The sequence below is a fragment of the Lycium barbarum genome, chromosome 6 (genome assembly GCF_019175385.1).
Source record: "Lycium barbarum isolate Lr01 chromosome 6, ASM1917538v2, whole genome shotgun sequence".
Lineage (NCBI taxonomy): Eukaryota > Viridiplantae > Streptophyta > Magnoliopsida > Solanales > Solanaceae > Lycium > Lycium barbarum.
The window spans coordinates 99,416,026-99,437,007 of record NC_083342.1 but is presented as its reverse complement, the minus strand read 5'-3'; the positions used below and the strand labels follow the sequence as shown (position 1 = coordinate 99,437,007).

Genomic DNA, 20,982 nt, shown 5'->3' with positions numbered 1-20,982 from the left:
ATTTTATCCAAAATAATGAAAAAGTAATAGTAAAATAAAGAGAGAAAAAAACTTACTTTATTATTAAGTAGAAAGGGAACCTAATCACCAAAAAAAAAAAAAGACTCCTCGCATCTCTCCCTCAATCATAATAAATTATTTGTAATGCAAAATTTTTCACAAGTGTAAGTATGATAGGTATAAATGGAAAATTTGGGATAACCTAAAGGAAAAGAGAATGTGTGGAGTAACTAGTGCCCTTACAGAAGTCGCGCAGACTGATGCAGACTAAATGGGCGAAAATAAAAAGCGCAATATCGCCCGGAAATTGAGCGAATTTAAATAACGGTCGGAGGTGTTCGTCAGTAAGATATTAGCAACTGTATATGTGTGTATGTTTATGTGTATGATTTTCGTCTGGTGCCCATATGGGTAACTTAGTCTGGTGCGACGATATCTGGAAAATAAAATGAGTAATGAGATATCGATAAGAAGGAAATTTTCGTAAATCACCGGAGCCTCAATAGGAGTGATCTGATTCTAAACCAAATTCTATCTGTTATACTTTTGCACCTCTGAGTCTGATAAGGCTCTGTCTATCACGCCTCTGTACTTCTGAATCCGATTACGTTTCTGTCTGATACACCTCTGTCCGATTGACTCTGGACATGAATCTGTCTGATATAACTCTGTATGTCTGACTCTGATTTCGAATCTGTTCGATACATCTCTGTATGTCTGATTCTGATTACGAATCCTTCTGATACATCTCTGTACGTCTGACTCTGATCTCGGATCTGTCTGATACCCTCCCATACATCTGACTTTGACTACGAATCCGTTCGTTATAGTTTAGTACGTTTGCCTCCGATTACGAATCAGTCTGATATGCTCCTGTGCGTCCGATCCCAGTTCTGAATCTGTTTGGTATGACGTGGAATCACGATAATATGGTAAGGAATCGAGGAGTGCAACAAGAAATAGTATTGACTATGATGTCTGGAAAGTATTCGTCTGTTACGAGAATATAGTTTATGGTCCGATGGTTATGTGGGGTATGAGAAAATACATTATGAAAGCATATGAATCAGTGACGTGAAGAATTACCCCATCATGTTGGTGAAGAAGCCATGTCGGGAAGTCAACAAAGGACAATTATAAAAATAACCCTCCCGAAGTAGTATGACGCCCCATGAGGTTAATTTAACATTCGAGGACGAATGTTCTAAAGGGGGGGAGGATGTTACATCCGATATTTTTGCTTATTCGAAAAATTCGAAACAATTTGGCTTGTAGTGGACAAGGCCACGTTTGGACCTTGCTTGGTACGAATGTGTCGGTTATGAATATGTTGGTGTGGAATTACAAAAGGAGGCCAAGGGCAAAATTGGAAATTTCGAAAACTTGTTCCATGAATTACAAAAAATTAGCCAAGTGGACTAAAAAAAAATAGAAAGTGAGGCCCAACCGGCCACTTATGGCCCTAGTCCATGGAAATTAATTAATTTCCATGTGATATAATATATGCATCCCTATCCATAGAACTTTCAAGAAAACACAAAGCAAGAACAAAAGAAAAAGAAAGGAGAGGATTCGGATGAGAAAGAAAGAAAAGAAAGAAAAAGAAAAAATTCTTGAAGCCTAATCCTTGGTTCAAAAATTTAATTCTTGTAAGATTAGTACTAAGCTCAAGGTCCTCTACAAAGTGATATAAGTATTTTGGCAAGAAAGCAATTTTAACCTCCAAGTGAAGAACTTGAAGAAAGGTAAGGATTTTATGCTTTTGTTGTGTTATGGAAGGTATATGTAGGTTGTAGTGTGTGTAAATGAGTGAAAATCATGAAAATTTTGTGTGTTGGGATTGGATGGGTGTTGGCCGTATATATATGCTTGTATTGCATGTCAATGGTGACTTGAATTCATGTTGAAATCTAGTTGTAGTTAATGTGGGAATTGTATTAGAAATGAAAGTTGAATGAATTAATGAAAGTTGGAGAATATAGTATGTGGCCGTGTGGTGTGTGTTGATGTGGGAAGGTGAATTAAATTCTGTTAGCATGTTAATTGCGTTAATTGTGAAGTGAATGAAAGAATAATCGTTTTTTTTTGTTGTTATGGAAAAATGGTTATTAAGTTGTTGAAGGAAATTATGCAACTTTATTATAATTATGTAAATGCGGAAGTGAAAGTAGGAAGATGCAAATTATGGTTATCATTGATGAAGTTGGAGGGTAAGAATACGTTATGGATATTTATGCTAAAAGATTGGAAGTTGTGGGAGAAATATGCCCTTGGTAGGAAACTTGTATATTGCGTATATCTTGTGTATATCTTGTGAAAATGGTATGATATGCCCCTGAAATATGTTGTAATGATCTTGATAAGTGTTGAATATGAAAATGGTAGGATTGGTTTGGAAGTGTAAGGTTGAAATGAAAGATGTTTCGTTATGCCGGAAAGACGGCTAGTAAAGCCATATCGTGTATTATGTTATGCTTGTTGTTGTTATTGATGTTGTTTCTGGGTTGCTGTGTTGATGAACCAAGCCGAGCTAAGTCTCGGGGATGTTATATATATAGGGGAAATGTTGCCGAAATTTCGGTAGGCAAGTATGCACTAAGTTTGGAGTCTTAAAGTTTGAAACTAACAATTGGTAAACTTGACCATTTCTAGATTTTGGACGAAATTGGAATTGAAGCCAAGCGAGCGTAAGGCGCAATTGAGGTATGTAAAGCCTTCCCCTTTATTCTTAGGCATGTTCTGGATGTAATAGGCTCGGCCGCGAGCCTTAAGTACGACTCCGTTCCTCGGAATTCGAGATGGAAATTCGCTCCAATTCCTTCAGTACAATTGACACCGTTTTCTTATAAAATGCCTTCAAAGTGAACTTTTGCACGAAACCTTCCCAAACGGAGTCGGAACACTTCCAAATGATTATGGATGACCTCATAAGGTCTATTATCAGTAATTTACATATGTCGCCTCGAGTTTGTCCGAGGCGGGCCCACAAGGCTCGATACCTTCTGTATAACCTTAATTACTTTGATTCTGTCCGATTTTCTCAGAAAACATCTGGACTATTATTTTGATTATGAAATGACTATTTTTGTGCAAATCCTACAAAATGATTTCTGGACATCTGAGAATCTGATTCTGATAATAATCTGTCGGGCCTTCCCAAGTATGATATAGGCGCGTATTATGCATACTATCCGGATACTCTGACTTGACTCGCCGTTTGGCACCCCTCAGTTTGATTGAGTCTGTATGTTGAGTCTGTATGTATGTGGTTTCTCATTAATCTGTTCGTGGCTGTCTCAATGCATTCCTTCATTGCGTCCCGGGCCAGGTTCTGTTATCGTGCATATTCCTCTACATTGTTCACCGCGTCCCTCGGCGTGCGGGCCGGGATCTGTTATATCTGTATGATTATGATATTATGATCTGTGTATGGGGATGGCGGCCAGGATGGCATATGATCTGATCTGATTCTGTCTGTCCACCGCGTCCCGTACTAAGAGGGCCGGGTTCTGTTACCGCGCCCCCAGACAGGGCCGGGATCTGTATGTATGTATGCATGTGCCATCAGCATTTATTTAAGCACATGCCTCTGTATGATTCTGTATGACTCTGTATGACTCTGCATGCATAATTCTATCCGGCATACTTCTGTCCGTCCGTCCGTCTGGATTACGATTTTGTCTGTATGCCCGTATGGATTCTGATTCTGTATGTCCGTATGGATTCTGATTCTGTATGTCCGTATGGATTCTGATTCTGTATGTCCGTATGGTTTACGATTCTATCTGTCTGTCCGAACCATGATTCTGTCCGTCTGTCAGGATTATGATTCCGTCCGTCCGCTCGATTTATGGTTCTGTCCGCTATATATATATATATATGCTTCCGGTTCAGACTATGATTATGTTTGTTATGTTTCTGTTTTGCATACTCGGTACATTTTTCGTACTGACCCCCGGTTCTTCGGGGGCTGCGTTACATGCCCGCAGGTACAGACGCACCTGGAGATACGCCGCTAGTTTAGGGCATCGATTCTGCTGTTTTGGAAGAGCTCCTTTGATCCGGATCAAATACTTTTGGTATATATCTTCTGTCATCTGTGGACTCTGTATGTATGGTATTTTGGGGTACGGCGGGGCCCTGTCCCGTCATCTGATTCTGTATGTCTGTAGAGGCCTGTAGATAGAGATGTGGGTTACGGGTTTCATCTGTTTAGGTAAGTACGAACGATTTCGTGACTTCGTCTGTATGTTAGCCTTATCGGCTTGTCTGTAAATTTTTGTATGCTCAGGTATGTATATATTCGCGCGCGCCGCATCTGTATCGGCCTGACTCTGTACACATCTGTTTGAAAAAAAAAACCTGTATGGTACGAAAATTCTGTTAAGTAGGTACGTATGGGTATCCAGTTAGGATACCAGTCGCGGCCCACGGGGTTGGGTCGTGACAGTAGAGGTCTTATTTGAATTGTAGGTAGATGGAGATCCATTAAACAGTTGGTACAAGCCTCCTCCTGGTAGGACATGGGTGTCGGAGTTGACTAGGCTCGCCCACTTCGTGCCTGGGGTTGCGGCCCAGATTTCGGGATTGAGTCGGGTGCAGATTAGTGCACTCTGCACTTATTTGCTTGCAGAGCCTCCTATTGATGATGACACTCCTCAGGACGTTGTTGATCATCATACCCATTTGTATCTGCTCATTATATTCGGGAGCATCTTGTTCCCGAACACATCGGGTGCCTATGTCAGCTTACAATATTTGATCTTCTTGGTGCATCTAGACCGCTTGGGAGACTACAGCTGGGGCGGTGCTGGTTTGGCGTACCTCTACCGATGCTTAGTCCATCCGTAACCGTTCCAAGCCAGTGACAGCTCAGTTGGACCGTCACCTACGTTTACGCTGGCGCGCCTACTTGTAGAGATACCTGGGTCTTCATCTAGGCTAAGCCAGAATGCGTACATGGAGGAATGTGATGACATCGATTGGGCGGCGTTTCGCGCATCATTAGTTGATGAGCGGCCAATGAGAAATTTAGACGGTCCCAGGATTCTTGACTTCAATGACTTTTTAATCCAGGTTAGTATTTAAAATACTTATTTGATTATTTAAAGTACTTATTTTTAAAATATATGTTACTTATTATTTTGTAATTTTTTATATTTTAGGATTCGACGCCAGTTGGTCCACCAGAGCGACCCACTCAGGCATTATCTCATGGGCCTACCGAGCCAGAGGTGTCTTCTCATGAGACTGTCGAGCCACATGTAAGATTTTTAATAAAAATTAATTTTATTCAATATAAGGTGAATATTTAAAATACTTATTTAATTATTTGGAGTACTTATTTTAAAAATATATGTTACTTATTATTTCGTAATTTTTCATATTTTAGGATTTGGCGCTAGTGGGTCCACCAAAGCGACCCACTCAGGCGTTTTCTCATGGGTCTGCCTAGCCAGAGGTGTCTTCTCATGAGACTGTCGAGCAACATGTAAGATTGTTAGATAAAATAAATTTATTCAATATAAGGTGAATATTATTTTAATTTTTTTAACCTTTATTTGGACCTCGAATAACATCTCGTCCGTGAGACTACTTCATATTATGCACCAGACCCATCTGAGGAGCCTACTCAGACACTCGTCGATACACAGGTTTGATTATTTAACAAACGTTAATGTATTCAATATAAATAAGAATTGAAACTAATTTTTATATATTTTTCAAGTTCATCCTCCTGCACCTGCAGTGGCATCTCCCGACGAGGATGAGGTCTCGTTTCCAGACGCAGATCAGCCTGAGATTCCGAGCGTACGAGCGGGACTAGATCCCAAGAAGAAGCACGTTATGCATAATGGCGCAAGGGCGAGGGATGATCATGGCTTAGAGCGCCCTCTTATTAAGAGGAAAAGTGAAATGGAGACGATGGCGACGATGGTGGGATGGTATGAGCCTTAGGCCTAAGGATAGTCTCAGGCATACCACATGTGGGACCCATCCGCGATAGTGTATATACAATTAAGTTGTACAGTTTAAATAAATATTACTATATATTTTTTGCGTATCTATAACATTATCTTAGTATTTATTATCGTTTATAGTGTCACATCCTAAATTAATAATTAAAAAATAGTGACATATTCGAAATAAAGTTACGCATTAATTTTTTTTTAAAAATGAGACCCTAAAAAATAAATAATTTAAAGCTAATGACAATAAGTCTTCAAACAAAAATGGACTTTGAGTACTTTTCAACCACCAAAACGACAATCCGAAGTTTTGCGTATCATTGATGTATTGATACTACATTATTAATCGCACAAAAATAAGTAGAGTTCTATACAAAATATTGAAGTTTTGGAGTCTCGAAGCATGATTAATATATAGCTAAAGTACGTAATAAAACTTTTTAATCCGATCAAATAAGGAAAAATGTAAAACAAAGAGAGTTTAACCAAACAAATAGGTCGTATATCGCAGTAGTATGAAAATGTAAAACAAAGAGAGTTTAACCAAACAAATAGGTCGTATATCGCAGTATTTTATTGCGCTAAAGGGGAGAGAGAATATCCTTTAGTGCAGTAAAATACTGCGTTAAAGGTACTTTTGTGCTAATTTTTTTCTGGGGTATTTTGGTTCAAGTCTTTTTATATTGAGTCATTTTGGTTCCGAATTCGCCTAAGAGAGGTGCCACGTTCTCTTCTTTTGCCTAGCTTTATAATATATATAGATTTGCAAGACAGTCAGCTGCCGAAATTTATTTTCGGAGAATATGGATAATATCCCGATTGCCGGCATCACAATATCCGCATCATTGACATGCATTCATTGATCAAATTAGAATTATTTCTTTGAACAAATCTATTACCTAGCTTGAGTCAACTTCAATCTCAAGTGGTTGTAGATTTTGTTTAGAGCTAGTTTAAGACCATATCTACCTTCTTTCATCCTACTTTACAAATAAATAAGATACATTGCACATTTATATTTTATTTACTAATTTTCAACTTAAGTATTACTTGTAGAGCTACATTTAAGTTAAAATAGAAGGATAAATGCTTTATTTTCCTTCCACACACATATTATATATATATATAGTAAACACTTAGAGCTTGTTTGGATGAGCTTAAAAAAAAAAGCTTATATAAGTCAAAAAATAAATAAATTGGGGTAGCCCAATTTTTTTTTTTTTTTGACTTGTAAGCTGTTTTCAGCTACACCAACTTATTTTTTTGAACTTATTTTAAGCACAAAATGACTTATAAGCAGGTCAGCCAAACACTCAAAAAAACTAAAAATAGCTTATAAGCTGTTTTTAGTAACTTATAAGCTAAGCCAAACGAGCTCTTAATATCCCAAAGTTTTCACTAATCAAGTAACCATGGTGTGAAAAACATAAGAGAAAAATCGAAGGAATTTGAGAATTCACATGGAGATGACAGTAATTTGCTCTAGATGGTCCAAAATTTGAGAGTAATTTCCTCTATACATGCCCCTTTTCCTTCCGACCTCATTTATTACATTATTACCCTATTGGGATAAAATCTGATAAGAGTTTATTAATATCTGTTGGGTAATTAATATTTCACTTATTTATCAGTTTTGTTATTACTCCCTCCATTCATTTTTACTTATCCACTATTTCAAAAATAGATTTTCACTTTTACTTATCTACTTTCGCATATCAAAAGAAAAATAATTTGTTTTGTCCTGTTTTACCCTTAGTAATAATTACTAATTCTAAATCATTTTCCAAATTCAATACATTTATACAATAATTAATATGAGTTTTATGATAAAATATACCCTTTATTTATTATTTCTTAAGGAGTGTGTAAAGTTCATAATAGACAAATAAAAGTGACTGAGAGGAGTAATTTCTTTCTTCTCATTTTGCTGACCAGCTGACAACCAAACTCACAACAAGCCATAAACCAAACAAAACAAAAGCCCCTAAGCCAAGCCAAGCCAAGAAGCCAACTAAGCCACCAAATCCCCTCAAAGCAAAAACTACCCAGAAATAAAAGAAGCAAAAGAAACTAAAAACAAAAGGGAAAAAACCAGAAAATTTTTAATACTGATGAACTTACAAGAAAGCCCTAAAATTAATAAAGAAAATGAAAATTAATGCTATTAAATAAAGGCCAAAAGAAAGAAGTGTGAGTGACAACTTTTATAGACCACCCTCTTCTCTATTTCTCTTTGCTACTCTCTCACTCTTTGTGCTGGTCTGCTCTTTGTTTTAGTGTTACCTCTTTTCTCTCTCTCTTTTAACTCTGAAATAGAGGAAGCAAAGAAGTTATAATGTCTACCCACCACCCCTTAAAACCTTCTCTTTCTCTTCCTTTTTTCCTTGTCTAATTCAGCTCACTTTTCTTTCCTTTCCAACCAAGATTTTCTCATTTTTTTGTTTTTTCTCCCCCACATTTCACTCTTTGTGTCTGTTTGGCAGAACCCCATTTGAGGAAAAAAAGGAAAAAGAATGGAGAAGAGACTGTTTAAGTTATAGTGTGTAGATTCCACCATTTCCTTGTTAATTCTTAAGCTGTCTTTGCTTTCTATCAGATCTATTAGCTACTACTAAAATCCCCTTTTTTCTCATTTCAAGATTACCCCTTTTGTTTGGTTTTTTTCATTAACTTGGAGATATGAGTAAAGAAGAGTTCTTGAAGATCCAGGTACTTGGTTCTTTTCTCAATTGGCTCATTCAAATGTGTATCTATAATGTACTTGTACAAATGTGTGTATGTGTGTGTTTTTTTCTTCTTCTTTTTTTGTTTAATGGGTGGTGTTAGGGACTTTGCTTCAGTTTCTAACTCAAAGATCCTCTGTTCCCATTTTCTAATGTTTTTGTTTTAGTTTTCATTCTTTGCCATTTATGAATTAATTGGTATCTCTTTTAATGAAAGATCAAAGCTTGTTCTGGTTTATTGTTCTTTTTCCTCTGTGTTTCTGTTTGTTCTTTCTGTATTTGAATGTTGGATTTTTCTGAGAAAGTTAATTACTTTACTCTGTTTTGTGTTGGTTGGCTTTGCTTGTGCATGCAGACTTGTGTCCTTAAAGTCAATATACACTGTGATGGGTGTAAGCATAAAGTAAAGAAAATCTTGCAAAAGATTGAAGGTATTCATTCCAAGACTCCATTTTTATTTATCTAAACATCCAAAAATATGGCTTATTTTATGCCTACTCATTTTCTTATAAGGTCATTTTATTTTTTCAGGGGTTTATAAGACGAGCATAGATTCAGAACAAGGAAAAGTGACTGTTTCTGGAAATGTAGACCCTGCTACACTGATCAAGAAATTAGCCAAGAGTGGGAAACATGCAGAGGTTTGGGGTGCCGCCTCCAAGGCCAGTAACAACAACCAACAAAATCAGCTTAATAATCAGTTCAAGAACATGCAACTTGACAATGGTGGTAAAGGTGGCAATAACAAGGGCCAAGCACAAGGCCAAGCTCAGAAAGGTGGGAATAACAATCAGCCAAAAGGTGGTGGTGGAGGGGGGCCTCAAATGCCAAATCAGCAACAACTTCAACAGTTGAAGCAAATCCAAGATCTGAAACTGCCCCCACAATTCAAGGGCCTCAAACTTCCCCCCATGGGCAAAGACCAGAACCCGAAAGCTGTCAAGTTTAGTATGCCTGAGGATGATGATTTGACTGACGATGAGTTTGATGACGATGAGTTTGATGATGATGACGATGAATTTGATGACGATGAGTTTGATGATGAAATGGATGATATCCCCATCAATAAGATGAAGGCGATGATGGGCGGTAATCCTGGTGCTCAGATGAAGCCACCGATGATGGGTGGTAACGGTGGAGGAGCTCAGATGAAGCCAATGGTGGTTGGTAATGGTGGCGGTCAGATGAAGCCGATGATGGGTGGTAATGGTGGTGGTCAGATGCCTAATCTGATGATGAATGGACAGCACCCTCAGCCTATGAAGGGTGGAAGTGGCGGGAACAATGGTGGCAATGGCGGTGGAAATGGGAAAAAAGGCGGTGGTAATGGTGGTGGTGGAAACATTCCTGTTCAGGTTAACATGGGTGGAAATAATGGTGGTAAGAAAGGTGGTGGTAATGGAGGAAATCAAAATCAAGGTGGAGGATCTGCTCAAAAGGGTGGCAAGAACGGTCCGGGGCAGCCGAATGGTGGTGGTGGCGGCGGTGGTGGTGGAGGAAATCCTAACATGAATGGCAATGTGGCTAAAAATGGTGGTGGAGGAAATAATGGGATGCAAGGCATGCCAAACAGGATGATGGCTATGAGTGCGCCAGGTGGAAATATGGGCCAGTTGGGTAACATGCCTAATCCAATGGGCCAGATGGGCCAAATGGGTGGTCTCCCAATGAGTCAAATGGGTAATCCAATGGGCCAGATGAGTAATCATGTTCCGGCAGTCCAAGGCTTACCGGCAGGAGCGGCAATGGGTGGCGGTGGTGGTAATGGTGGTGGCTACTTCCAAGGTGCTGCTGGTTCTGAGGTTATGGCTGGCAATCCTTACATGATGCAGCAACAACAGCAGCAACAACAACAGCAAATGGCAGCTATGATGATGCAGCAACAACGTGCCAATGGGAATGAAAGGTTTCAACCAATGATGTATGCTCGGCCACCACCAGCAGTGAATTACATGCCACCGCCGTACAACCCGTATTACTACGGCCCTCCACCACCTCCAAGTGATAACTACAGCACCTTCTTCAGTGATGAAAACACCAACAGTTGCACTGTGATGTGAAGGATGTGAGCGCTCTTAAGACAGAGAATGGATGGTGGCTGCATTCATCATTAGTCTAAATGACTTTGTTAGTCTTTCATGCCACAATATAGAAAGGAGATGAATTTTCCCTTTGAACCTTACCTTAGGTCTCTTTTTTATTTTTATGTTTTACTTTTTTTCTTCTTCCTTTATCAAGTTCCTTTTTAATCCTAAGATTAGATTAGGGGTCTCATGATAGGGTTTAATGGTATATGAAGTCTTTAGGAGAGAGGGGGAGGGACATGGATGTTGTAAGTTGGTCTCTCATGGAAGGAGATGTTTGTATATGTTTTATATATCTTTGAAGAGCAAAGGAAATAAAATTGGAAGAAAATGGGAAATTTTAAAAATCTAATCTTTGTTACATTCTTATCTGTAAAATTTAATAGGAGGAATGTATTTTATCAATTAAGATGTTGTGTGGCCATACCAATGATGGAGCTTCACTCTTTTTCACTACTGTGTGATAGTTTAAAACAATTGGTCATCTCTGCTACTGCCACTGCTGCTGCCCTTTTCAGTTATATATTATAGTGTCCTCCATTTTGTTAGTGAAATAATGGAGGAGCCTATTATGGTGGGGTGCATGCCCTACATGCTCATTCATTATGGAATATGGATCAAACTTAGTTGGACCCACTTTCTTATCTCTCCCTCTGCCCTACAAAGATAAATTTCTAAATATGAATTTTTTTTGATAGAAAACGCTTTCTCTTAATTAGATGCCATAGGAAGTGCTTTATAAATATATGCAAATTCCGGATTGGTCAAGTAAGTTTCAGATAACAGATGATGGCTGGATGCATCAAAAAAAAAAAAAAAAGGGGGAAGAGAAATGTTTCATTTTTATACTGGTTAAGACCATATTAGACTTACTATATGTTGGATGTTTGGATGGAATTTAGAGTTGCAGTACTTGTGCCTTTTCTTATTTCCTTGTTTTCCTATAGAATGTTTTTAAAATATCGAGTGTGTACTTTATTGCTTTAAATTTTTTGAATAAGAATTTTAAAATAAGAAGACAGTACTGGGCTAGGAGTGTAGGAGTAGCATAATTGGGTATAGTGCGGAAGGCAGATCCATGAATGTAAATGTGGCACACAGTAGCAATATTAATGTACTTGTATATATTTATATCGGTTTGGCTCACCTCCAGTACTTCATCCCTCCATTTCCCCAAGTACAGCCTTAAAATTTCGCCACATGTCTCTTAAATAATCTAACGGATCAGATCTATTTGATTAACCAAAGATGTTTTAACCATGATAAAATATTCTCTCTCCTAATCTCTCCAATTGTTGCTTTTATCATTTCTTTCTCAGAAAAGAAGAAGATGAGTACTAATTTATGAGTTCTACCTTGTTGCAATTAAATTTATATATAGAGTGAGAGAGCATGTGATGCGTGATAGAGACAAGCTAACCACTTTTTTTATATCGAAAAAATCTAACGGCGTTGACACTTTGACAGGAATTTCTAAGTTTATGACTTCTCCAGTCTTTTCCACGAGTCCGGAACTAAAATGACCTTAACAAAAAAACGTTTCGAATCAAAATACCCCAACATAAAAATAGGTGATAAAAGTACATTTAGCGCAATAATTTACTGCGCTAAAGGATTTAATAGTAACGGCGCGATTAAGTCCTTTAACGCAGTAAAATACTGTGCTAAAAGTGTCCAGTAAAAAAAAAAAAATCTATAACGCAGTAAACTATTGTGTTATAGAAAAAACATAAAAAAAAAAAATTTGGCCAACTTTATTTTTTGCAATATTTAGTGTTTTTTTCCCTACTTTGACCAACGATTAGTCGTGTGTCAAGACTCCGAAACGTCAATATTTTATATAGAACCTGATATTTTTTTTCTGCGTACAATAATGCAGGCTCAATACATCAAGGATACGTAAATGTTCGAATCGTTATTTTAGGGGTTGAAAAGGTGCCCGAAGTAAGTTTTGTTTGAAAACTTTAGGTTTAAGTGTATTTTAGTCAACTTTATATGTCGAGAAAATTAGTCAGCTTTATTTTGAAAAATTGAAACCACAAAAGTGAAATTAACATTAACAGATACATTGCCTCGGAATTTTTACGTTGAAATCTATTGCGTATCATCATATTATAAGTAAAGAAAATCATAAACTTCAAGCCAATTTGGGGGAAAATTGAAATTGAATAGGATAACAAGTGTTTAAAAATTGGCTCGGCCAAACCGCCGCAGTTTGTCCGCGTAGATCTCGAAAAAATACGCAAGATCAAACAAAAAATTGCGTAAAACGGGCATCATAGCGCAATGTTATGACCATCTAAAGTTTAACCACTTGACAACTAGTTTTTCACCTTATATTTTTTAGAATTAGATTTATTTTCAAAATAAAGTTATGTCTTAATTAAAAAATAACACGCTTTTAGGTTCCAAACAAAACTTACTTCGGGTGTCTTTTCAACCCCTAAAACGACGATCCGAACATTTACGTATCCATGATGTATTGAACCTACATTATAGTACGTAGAAAAAAATATCAGGTTCTATATGAAATATTGATGTTCGGAGTCTTGACACACGACTAATCGTGGGTCAAAGTATGGAAAAAACACCAAGTGTTGCAAAGAAAAGATTTATTAAAATAAGATGTTGCGATCTTTTTATGAAAAAAAACACTAAGTGTTCCTTAAGTGTGTTATTTTTTAATGCGTAACTTTATTTCGAATGTGTTGCAAAAAAAAAAAAAAATCGCGTGAATCGGACGTCCGAGCGCAAAAAAACGCATATATTCGAAATAAAGTTACGCTTTAAAAAATAACGCACTTAAATCTAAACCCTAAAAATAAAAAACTTTATGCTAATGACAACAAGTCTTCAAACAAAAATGGACGTCTATGTATATAGAACACTTAAACCTAAAGTTTTCAAACAAAACTTACTTTGGACACCTTTTCAACCCCTAAAATGACGATCTGAACATTTACGTATCCTTGATGTATTGAGCCTGCATTATTATACGCAGAAAAAAATATCAGGTTCTATATAAAATATTGACGTTTCGGAGTCTTGACACACGACTAATCGTTGGTCAAAGTAGGAAAAAAAACACTAAGTGTTGCAAAAAATAAAGTTGTTACGGTTAAGTCCTTTAGCGCAGTAAATTACTCCGCTAAAGGTACTTTTGTCACTTTTTTTTATTGGGTATTTTGGTTCAAAACATTTTTTTTGGGTCATTTTGATTCCGGACCCTCTTTTCCATACTATGTATACTCTAAAAGAAAAAGAATGTATATAGGTGTAATAATAGAATTCTTATATATTATTTTATATTTTAACGTGTTATAGCATATTATGTCTTATTTTTTAAATTATTAGTCTCACTTTTTTATGTATAGTTACTTGTGATTACTTTTAGGGAATTTAAGTTAATGTACCACCTTCATGTAAGGAATTTACATTATAAGATCACCTTTACCGGTTACTGACAAGATACATAACTTAAATTCTTTTTAAGTAACCTGATAATTTAAAAAGTTGCCTATGCATAGAAGTTAAATCGTTCGTTTTACCTTATTGAGATAATATCGGAATAGTAATTCAACCTATTACAAGAAGAACCATTTATTCGCACAACTGGTGATCGTGCATGATCGAAAATTTAGTGGCACACAATTACCATGCATTGAATTATGACTAGATATCGCAAAATCAGAATTCGAGTTAGAAATGAAGCATGCACCCGCTATCCGTTTGTCGACCGATGGTAGGGGCCTTTGGCTCCCAAGGGCAAGTGTTGACTAATCTTTCATCGCGGTAATCACTTTGAAGTAAAATTTCGTTGAGTGGCGGGTAGAATTCTTTGCAAATGAATTAAATGCTCAATGAATATTATCATATAGAGTGACCTTGCTGCTACAATCTCCTGAAATTCAACCCATTTATTGTTCAATAAGAAAATAAATCATAAAAACACTTTTAAATTTTTTTTAAAAAAAGCACCTCATATCACGCTCTTTTTTTTTTTTCCATCAATTATATTCATGTTTGATATATAACTAGCAATATTCTTGTGTGGATAATTCAGTTTTTGAAATATCCAAGTTGAAAAATACAGCATTATGAATAGATTTTTGTCATTTCTTAACCATAAGAATGTACCACCTAATTGTTTTTCTCTCTTCTCCTCCAAACTTTAAAAAAAAAAAAGAGAATAATAATTGTGACGTCTGAAAAAGTAAGAAAATAACACCTAAATATTTTTGTGATTAAAGTAAGTAAATTAATGCTATTCATTTCATTGTCAAAATAAAGTGGAAAGCTGCAGAAATAAGACAGGGCTAATGGAGGAGTAATATGCAAGAATGATAAGGAAATCTAATAAAATAAGGTTGGATATAAGCGTAGATACGAAAAATATACATATAACAATGAGACAAAGTACAATACCCCAGGCACTGGACAGGGTCCCACCAGTGTGTGATTGGTGGGGCTCTTTGGCACTTTTAGCCAAAAAAGTACAACTCTGTTTGCAGCATCTTTTCCCCAAGTCATAACTCATGTACAAATATGACTTTTAATGTGTTATAACCCCAAGCATTTGCATGTTACTTTTATCATCACTGTCTCACATTGCATATAAAACTAGTAGGAGTATTTTTCCAAATTTTTATAAGTACTATACTACTCTACTAGTTTCAAAGGAATACTTTATTCCTTTCCATTCATGTATTCTTATTTGATTGGATATAATATTTAACAAAAACTTAAAAAATAATCTGTATGACTATAAATCATCTTATGAATCGTAAATATAAGTTTGAAGTTAAAAAATTTTTAAATAAAAAATCATGACATTCTTTTTAAAAAAAAATTAAAAAAATTATGTTGCATGAATTGAGGCGGAAGAAATAATAGAGTTCTTGCAAATAAGAATATTTAAGAAAAATGTAGCTAAAATTATTAGTAGACTTCCAAAATAGAAGTACATTTTTTTAAAATTTGAACGGTCTAAATTCCTGTATTTTGACACAATAGGCATCTAAAGAAAGTTTCTTCTCATAAAATGTTTTAAAATGTGTAAGTGTTTCAGATTTTTGTAAAGAAAAGTTAACTCCTACACTTCCCATTAGAAGACCAATTCTTTCTAAAACAAATTAAAAAAACTCAGATTTTACCTTCTATTAATGGAAGTTTTTCATGCAATAAGTTTGAGTTAAATTATCAGTTTCATTCTCTCCATTTTTTTGGTTTCTCCCATGCAAATAAGGAAAAGAAAAAAAGAAGAAGAAAAGGAACAAATTAAAGGACTTGTTATTCCTGAAAATGTTTTTGCAGGAAGGTAATTATTCAACGGATGAGATTCACGGAAAGTTGTTTGGTCACATGAGGCATTCATTAAATTGTAGCTCGAGATCCAAAACTTATAATTCTGCTTCTGTGGACTTTCTCCTTTATGGAGACACCTACCACCCCCTACTACATCTTAATGTTTAGGACTTCATTTTCATTGACTTCACCTTAAAATTCTTACATTAATAGGTCACATTTTACAAGTGATCACTTTCCTATTGACCTTTCTAAAATTAAGTCGGCGTTTGCACATGAAAATGAAATCATGATTTAAAATTATTAATTTAGGTAGAGATTGATTAGAAGACGAAATTATATTTGGACGTGCAAATTGCATTGGATTTTAAATGTTGTACCTTTTTCTCATAAATATGAAAAACTTACAATTTGTGAAAACTATAAAAAAATTTCGAACTCTTACACAATCTTATCAAATGAGTAAACTATAATTCATAAATAAGGTATATCCAAATATCGTAAGGCGCCATAATAGTAAATCTCACATCTCTATGTTCCTTTTAAAAATAAATTCTTGCAATTACATGATATTACAAATTTTGAAATACACATAATTTCATAAAGATCAACTAGTCCAATAAATCAATAATAGCATGTAGTAACTAGCTATTCTTTAATATAATACTCCTACATGGTACGAGCACTCTCTTCACGTCGAGCATGAGTTATTTTTTACAAAATTTAAAATTATGATTTTTTTTTCTTTGTAAAATTTAAAAGTATGGTCAACTTTTAAATTTTAAGAAAGATTGATGCCACAAATTTGGAAACTGGAATTCTAACTTTAGTTGAATTTAAGATTTAAAATCAAAATATCAAGTTGAAGTTATGTTCAAAGTGTCATAAAACAAACATAAAATTCAAATTAGAACTTCAAACTTAAAGTCCAAATTGTATGTCCAAACACCTCCTAATCTGATTAATTTTCACCATCTTGTCTCTTATCCAAAATTCATTGATACGAAAATATCTCATATAAGGGTCGTCATTTGAATTGTAATCCCGAGTCACAGTAGAGGAAAAGAAATCAAGGTTCACATTGTGAAATTCGGAAAGGTGAGAGATGAATATGCCATAGGGAAGACTATTGCGTTTAGAAGTGCTTTCCAACATGTAGTTCATGACCCAATAAAAATGTTTCACTTAATTCTTGGTGACAAGCAGTGGCGGAGCCACAGCTACTCAAGGGTGTTCATATGAACACCCTTCGTCGGAAAAAATTGTCGGATGCTTATGTTAAATATAAAACTTTGTGGATATATACTAGTAATGAACAACCTTGATATAGAAATAAAGGATAGTCCAGTGGCTAAGGGTGTGCAAACTCTTGCTCAGGACGCGAGTTCGAATCCCAGCTGTGGCACAATTTTTTTATTTTTGCATTAGAGGCATTGTGTTTTTCATGTGTTGTTTTTTTTTCCCCTCACACATCCCCTGTCCTAAAATATGAACACCCTTGCTGAAAATCCTGGCTCCGCCCCTGGTGACAAGGCAATAGAAAATGAAGGTGTCTCTTTGAGACAAAATGCTATAAGAATTAGAGAGTGAAAATATGGTTGTGGCGATAATGTGAGCAATAATCCTAGTTTCGAAGCTAAGGTTGTTTGGTCTCAATTTACTTGAAAGAGTATCAGAGGCGTAACACCTTTTGAATTGTTCGAAATAGACTTCAAAATCATCACACCACACATTCTTGAAGAAGTTAGAGTATAAAGAACAATTGCAATTTAAAACTGAGTCAAATTGAAAAATAAACAACTAGACGTTTACCAAGAATAAGAGATGCAAGTTCATTTGTCTTAGGTAAAAGCATGTTCAAAAAAAACATGCGCGCCAAATTTATAGGTAATAGGGGAAATACGAGAAAAAAGTTACTCAATCCGTGAAACTCGAAAAAATTCTGACTTTTACAGTTAAGAGTTTTTATGATTTTCCAGATTAACAATTTCTCTGTGTGCAAGAGATTTGATCTTCAGTTTTGTAAAATCTTTTTTGGACTTCTAACTCCCAAAAATTGATTTTGGCCTCATATATGCTACCCAAGTACTTTTTGATTTTCTGATGCAGTTGAATTTATGCTAAATTTTCATAGGCCACTTACCATCTTGTTTCACAACATGGTTTTAGAGACGTCAAACATATAAACATCTGTATTGGAAAACAAAAACTCATCCGAATGATCATAGTCAATCTGGACAGATTCTTGATAAAATTGAGTAAATTTGAATTCCATTGTCACGACCCAAATTACGGATCGCGCGGGCACCTACCCTTTCCCACCTGGTAGGTGAACCCGTCCCTTAGTCATTTATCCAAAAAACATAAACAATAAATGAGAAGCAATAGAAGTCTAAAATCATAAATAGATAGCAATGCGGAATCTAAATATACAACCCCCAGATCTGGTCTGAATAATACAAGAGCATCTAAATACAACTGTCTAGAAATACAAGTCTGGAAATAAATATTTGTCTGAGAATAGGAATACTAAAGACAGAGGATAGAGGAGTTTCCAGGCAGCGGACTCAGCAGATGCTCACCCTGGACACTCGTGAGCCTGGCCTCGGGATCACTCTCGCGGGATAGATGTAGAGCCTGTCACGAACTCTGCACTCAAAAAAAGAGTACAGCAAGGTAGTATCAGTACAAACACTATGTACTGGTAGGTTTCATAGGCCGGCAATAGTTAGATAACGTATATAAAAGATATGAACTGAAGATAGGCATGCTAGTAATCAAGTACAATCACAACACAGTCCAAGAACAATTAACGCAACAATAGGAATATCAAGGCCGAATCAATGTAATATATGAATGAAGTAATGAGTGCATATGCAATGCAATGATATGCACTGGCGAAATGTCTATGTTACACCTCGTATTTTATGCGTTGAGTTTCTTCGTGAGTTGGTTGTTATAGATTTGGAGAGCGGAATTATCTTTGAGGTTTTATAAGATTAGACATTTTATAAGGTTAGACATGTTCATCTTGAGTATACGAGGGTTTAAGTTCATGCTTAGTATGTGTTGGAAGGATTAGAGGTTAACGAATTGACGAGAATGTGTTTCAACGAAAGTTGGGATTTACGGTTGGATTTTACAGACCGTATATGGAATACGTATCGTATATTTGTTTGACTCCCATTATATTTTGGTAACAGTAGGGGTAAGCCACTGTTGGCAATTTACGGTCCAATTATACGGGCTGTATATTATTTACGGTCCGTAAATATGGACTGTATGTTGATGTTGGTGGCAGCCCTTTTTAGTTTATAATTCATAGTATCCTCATTATATCTCATTTTCTTCATTTCCCAGACCTCTAACACTCCTAGAAACCCTTTCCAACATATGTAATCAACCCCCAAGTGAAGTTAAGGAATTAAAGTGAGAATCAAGTGCCAAAAGTTTCTGAAGTGTTGTTAAAGCTTGTTTCTCCTTTTTGTTGTAGCTTTGGAAGTAATCTTGAAATTGCTGTGTTCTTGTGTCCTTGAGGCAAGAATTCATTTTATTTCCATGTTTATGAGTGTATTTGATGTTTATACTCGGTTTGGAGGGAATGTTCAAATATGAACTTGAGTTTATGTTGAGTTGTAATATGTTTTGAGCCATGTTATTAATGTGTTTTTGAGCTAAATTCTTATTGTATGGATATTAGTTGATGTTGAGATTGTGTTGAGGTTGTTATACTTGGTGTATTTGAACGAAGGAGGTGTGTAGGTGTCATATATGAAGCGTATATCGAACTGTTTTGGTGTATACTCATGTATCTTGATGGATTGAGTTTAGAAAGGAGTTAATTGAAGTCCTTGTTCTTGTTGCTGATTGTTGATTGTGTGGTAGTTAAGAGAAAGTAAAGAAGGTGCTGCGCGTTTCATTTTAGAATCGAATTATCATTTGATATACGTGATGTACTAGCGCCATCTGAGTTCATATGTGCATTCTTTGTTTTAGGATTGGCGCACTAGTTGTGATAAGTTCATTATTGGATTGCAGTGAAGACTTGAGGTATGTTAAGACTAACCTCTTCTTTCTCTTGGCATGATCATTATGAAACGAAACGTATCTAAAGCCTTATATCATGATGAATCCGCTCTTAGTAGCTAGAGATGTTTGTGTTGATTCATGTTCTAGTAATATTGTTCTTAGCAAGCCCTTCTCCAGATTTAGTATGCTTCATAGAGCCACATGTTGATGGAAAGCTATCTCATAACAATCTTCGGAAGTGTAACGACCTTACATCACTCCGACAGACTCAGGATGTATTATATCATACTTATGTATTATATACACATATGATATTATGATGATGATTTCCCACAACAGGCGTTATATACGCCTATATACATATATGTATGACAGGCGTTACATACGCACCACTGATCAGCGTTTTGGATAATGATGCCCACAGAGGCCTGACAGGAGTTATATACGCATATATATATATATATATGAGCAGGCGTTATATACGCATATATACAGTACTTATGCATATCATGGCCCTCAGAGGAAATTTAGATATGCAGGTTGTACCTTTACCTTATCTTGCTTTCATGTCTTCTTTATGTTCCTTTCATGCGTTACATAGACAGTACTTTATTCGTATTGAGGCACCTTTTTCCTGGGGGACGCTGCGTTTCATGCCCGCAGGTTCAGGTAGACAGGATGATGGTCCGCATCAGTAGGTTGTTGTTCAGCTTATATTGGAGCACTCGGAATATCTGTCGTTTCTTAGTACGGTATTTTTGTTGTACATATGGGTATGGCTAGGCCTTGTCCTGACCTTATTATGTCATGTACTCTAATAGAGGCTTGTAGACAGGTATGGCACAGTTAGACGTTGCATGGCCTTCTCGGCTT

The 20,982-nt window shown here is 36.0% G+C and overlaps 1 protein-coding gene across 1 annotated transcript; it reads left to right on the top strand.

The window, feature by feature from the left end:
• Nucleotides 1–8,166: 8,166 nt before the first annotated feature.
• On the top strand, nt 8,167–11,123 carry LOC132644996 (heavy metal-associated isoprenylated plant protein 33-like). The gene is made up of 3 exons (XM_060361713.1): nt 8,167–8,678; nt 9,048–9,123; nt 9,224–11,123. The coding sequence occupies exons 1-3, from the start codon at nt 8,649–8,651 to the stop codon at nt 10,750–10,752; spliced, it is 1,635 nt and encodes a 544-aa protein (XP_060217696.1). The 5' UTR covers nt 8,167–8,648; the 3' UTR covers nt 10,753–11,123.
• The last annotated feature ends 9,859 nt before the right edge of the window (nt 11,124–20,982 follow it).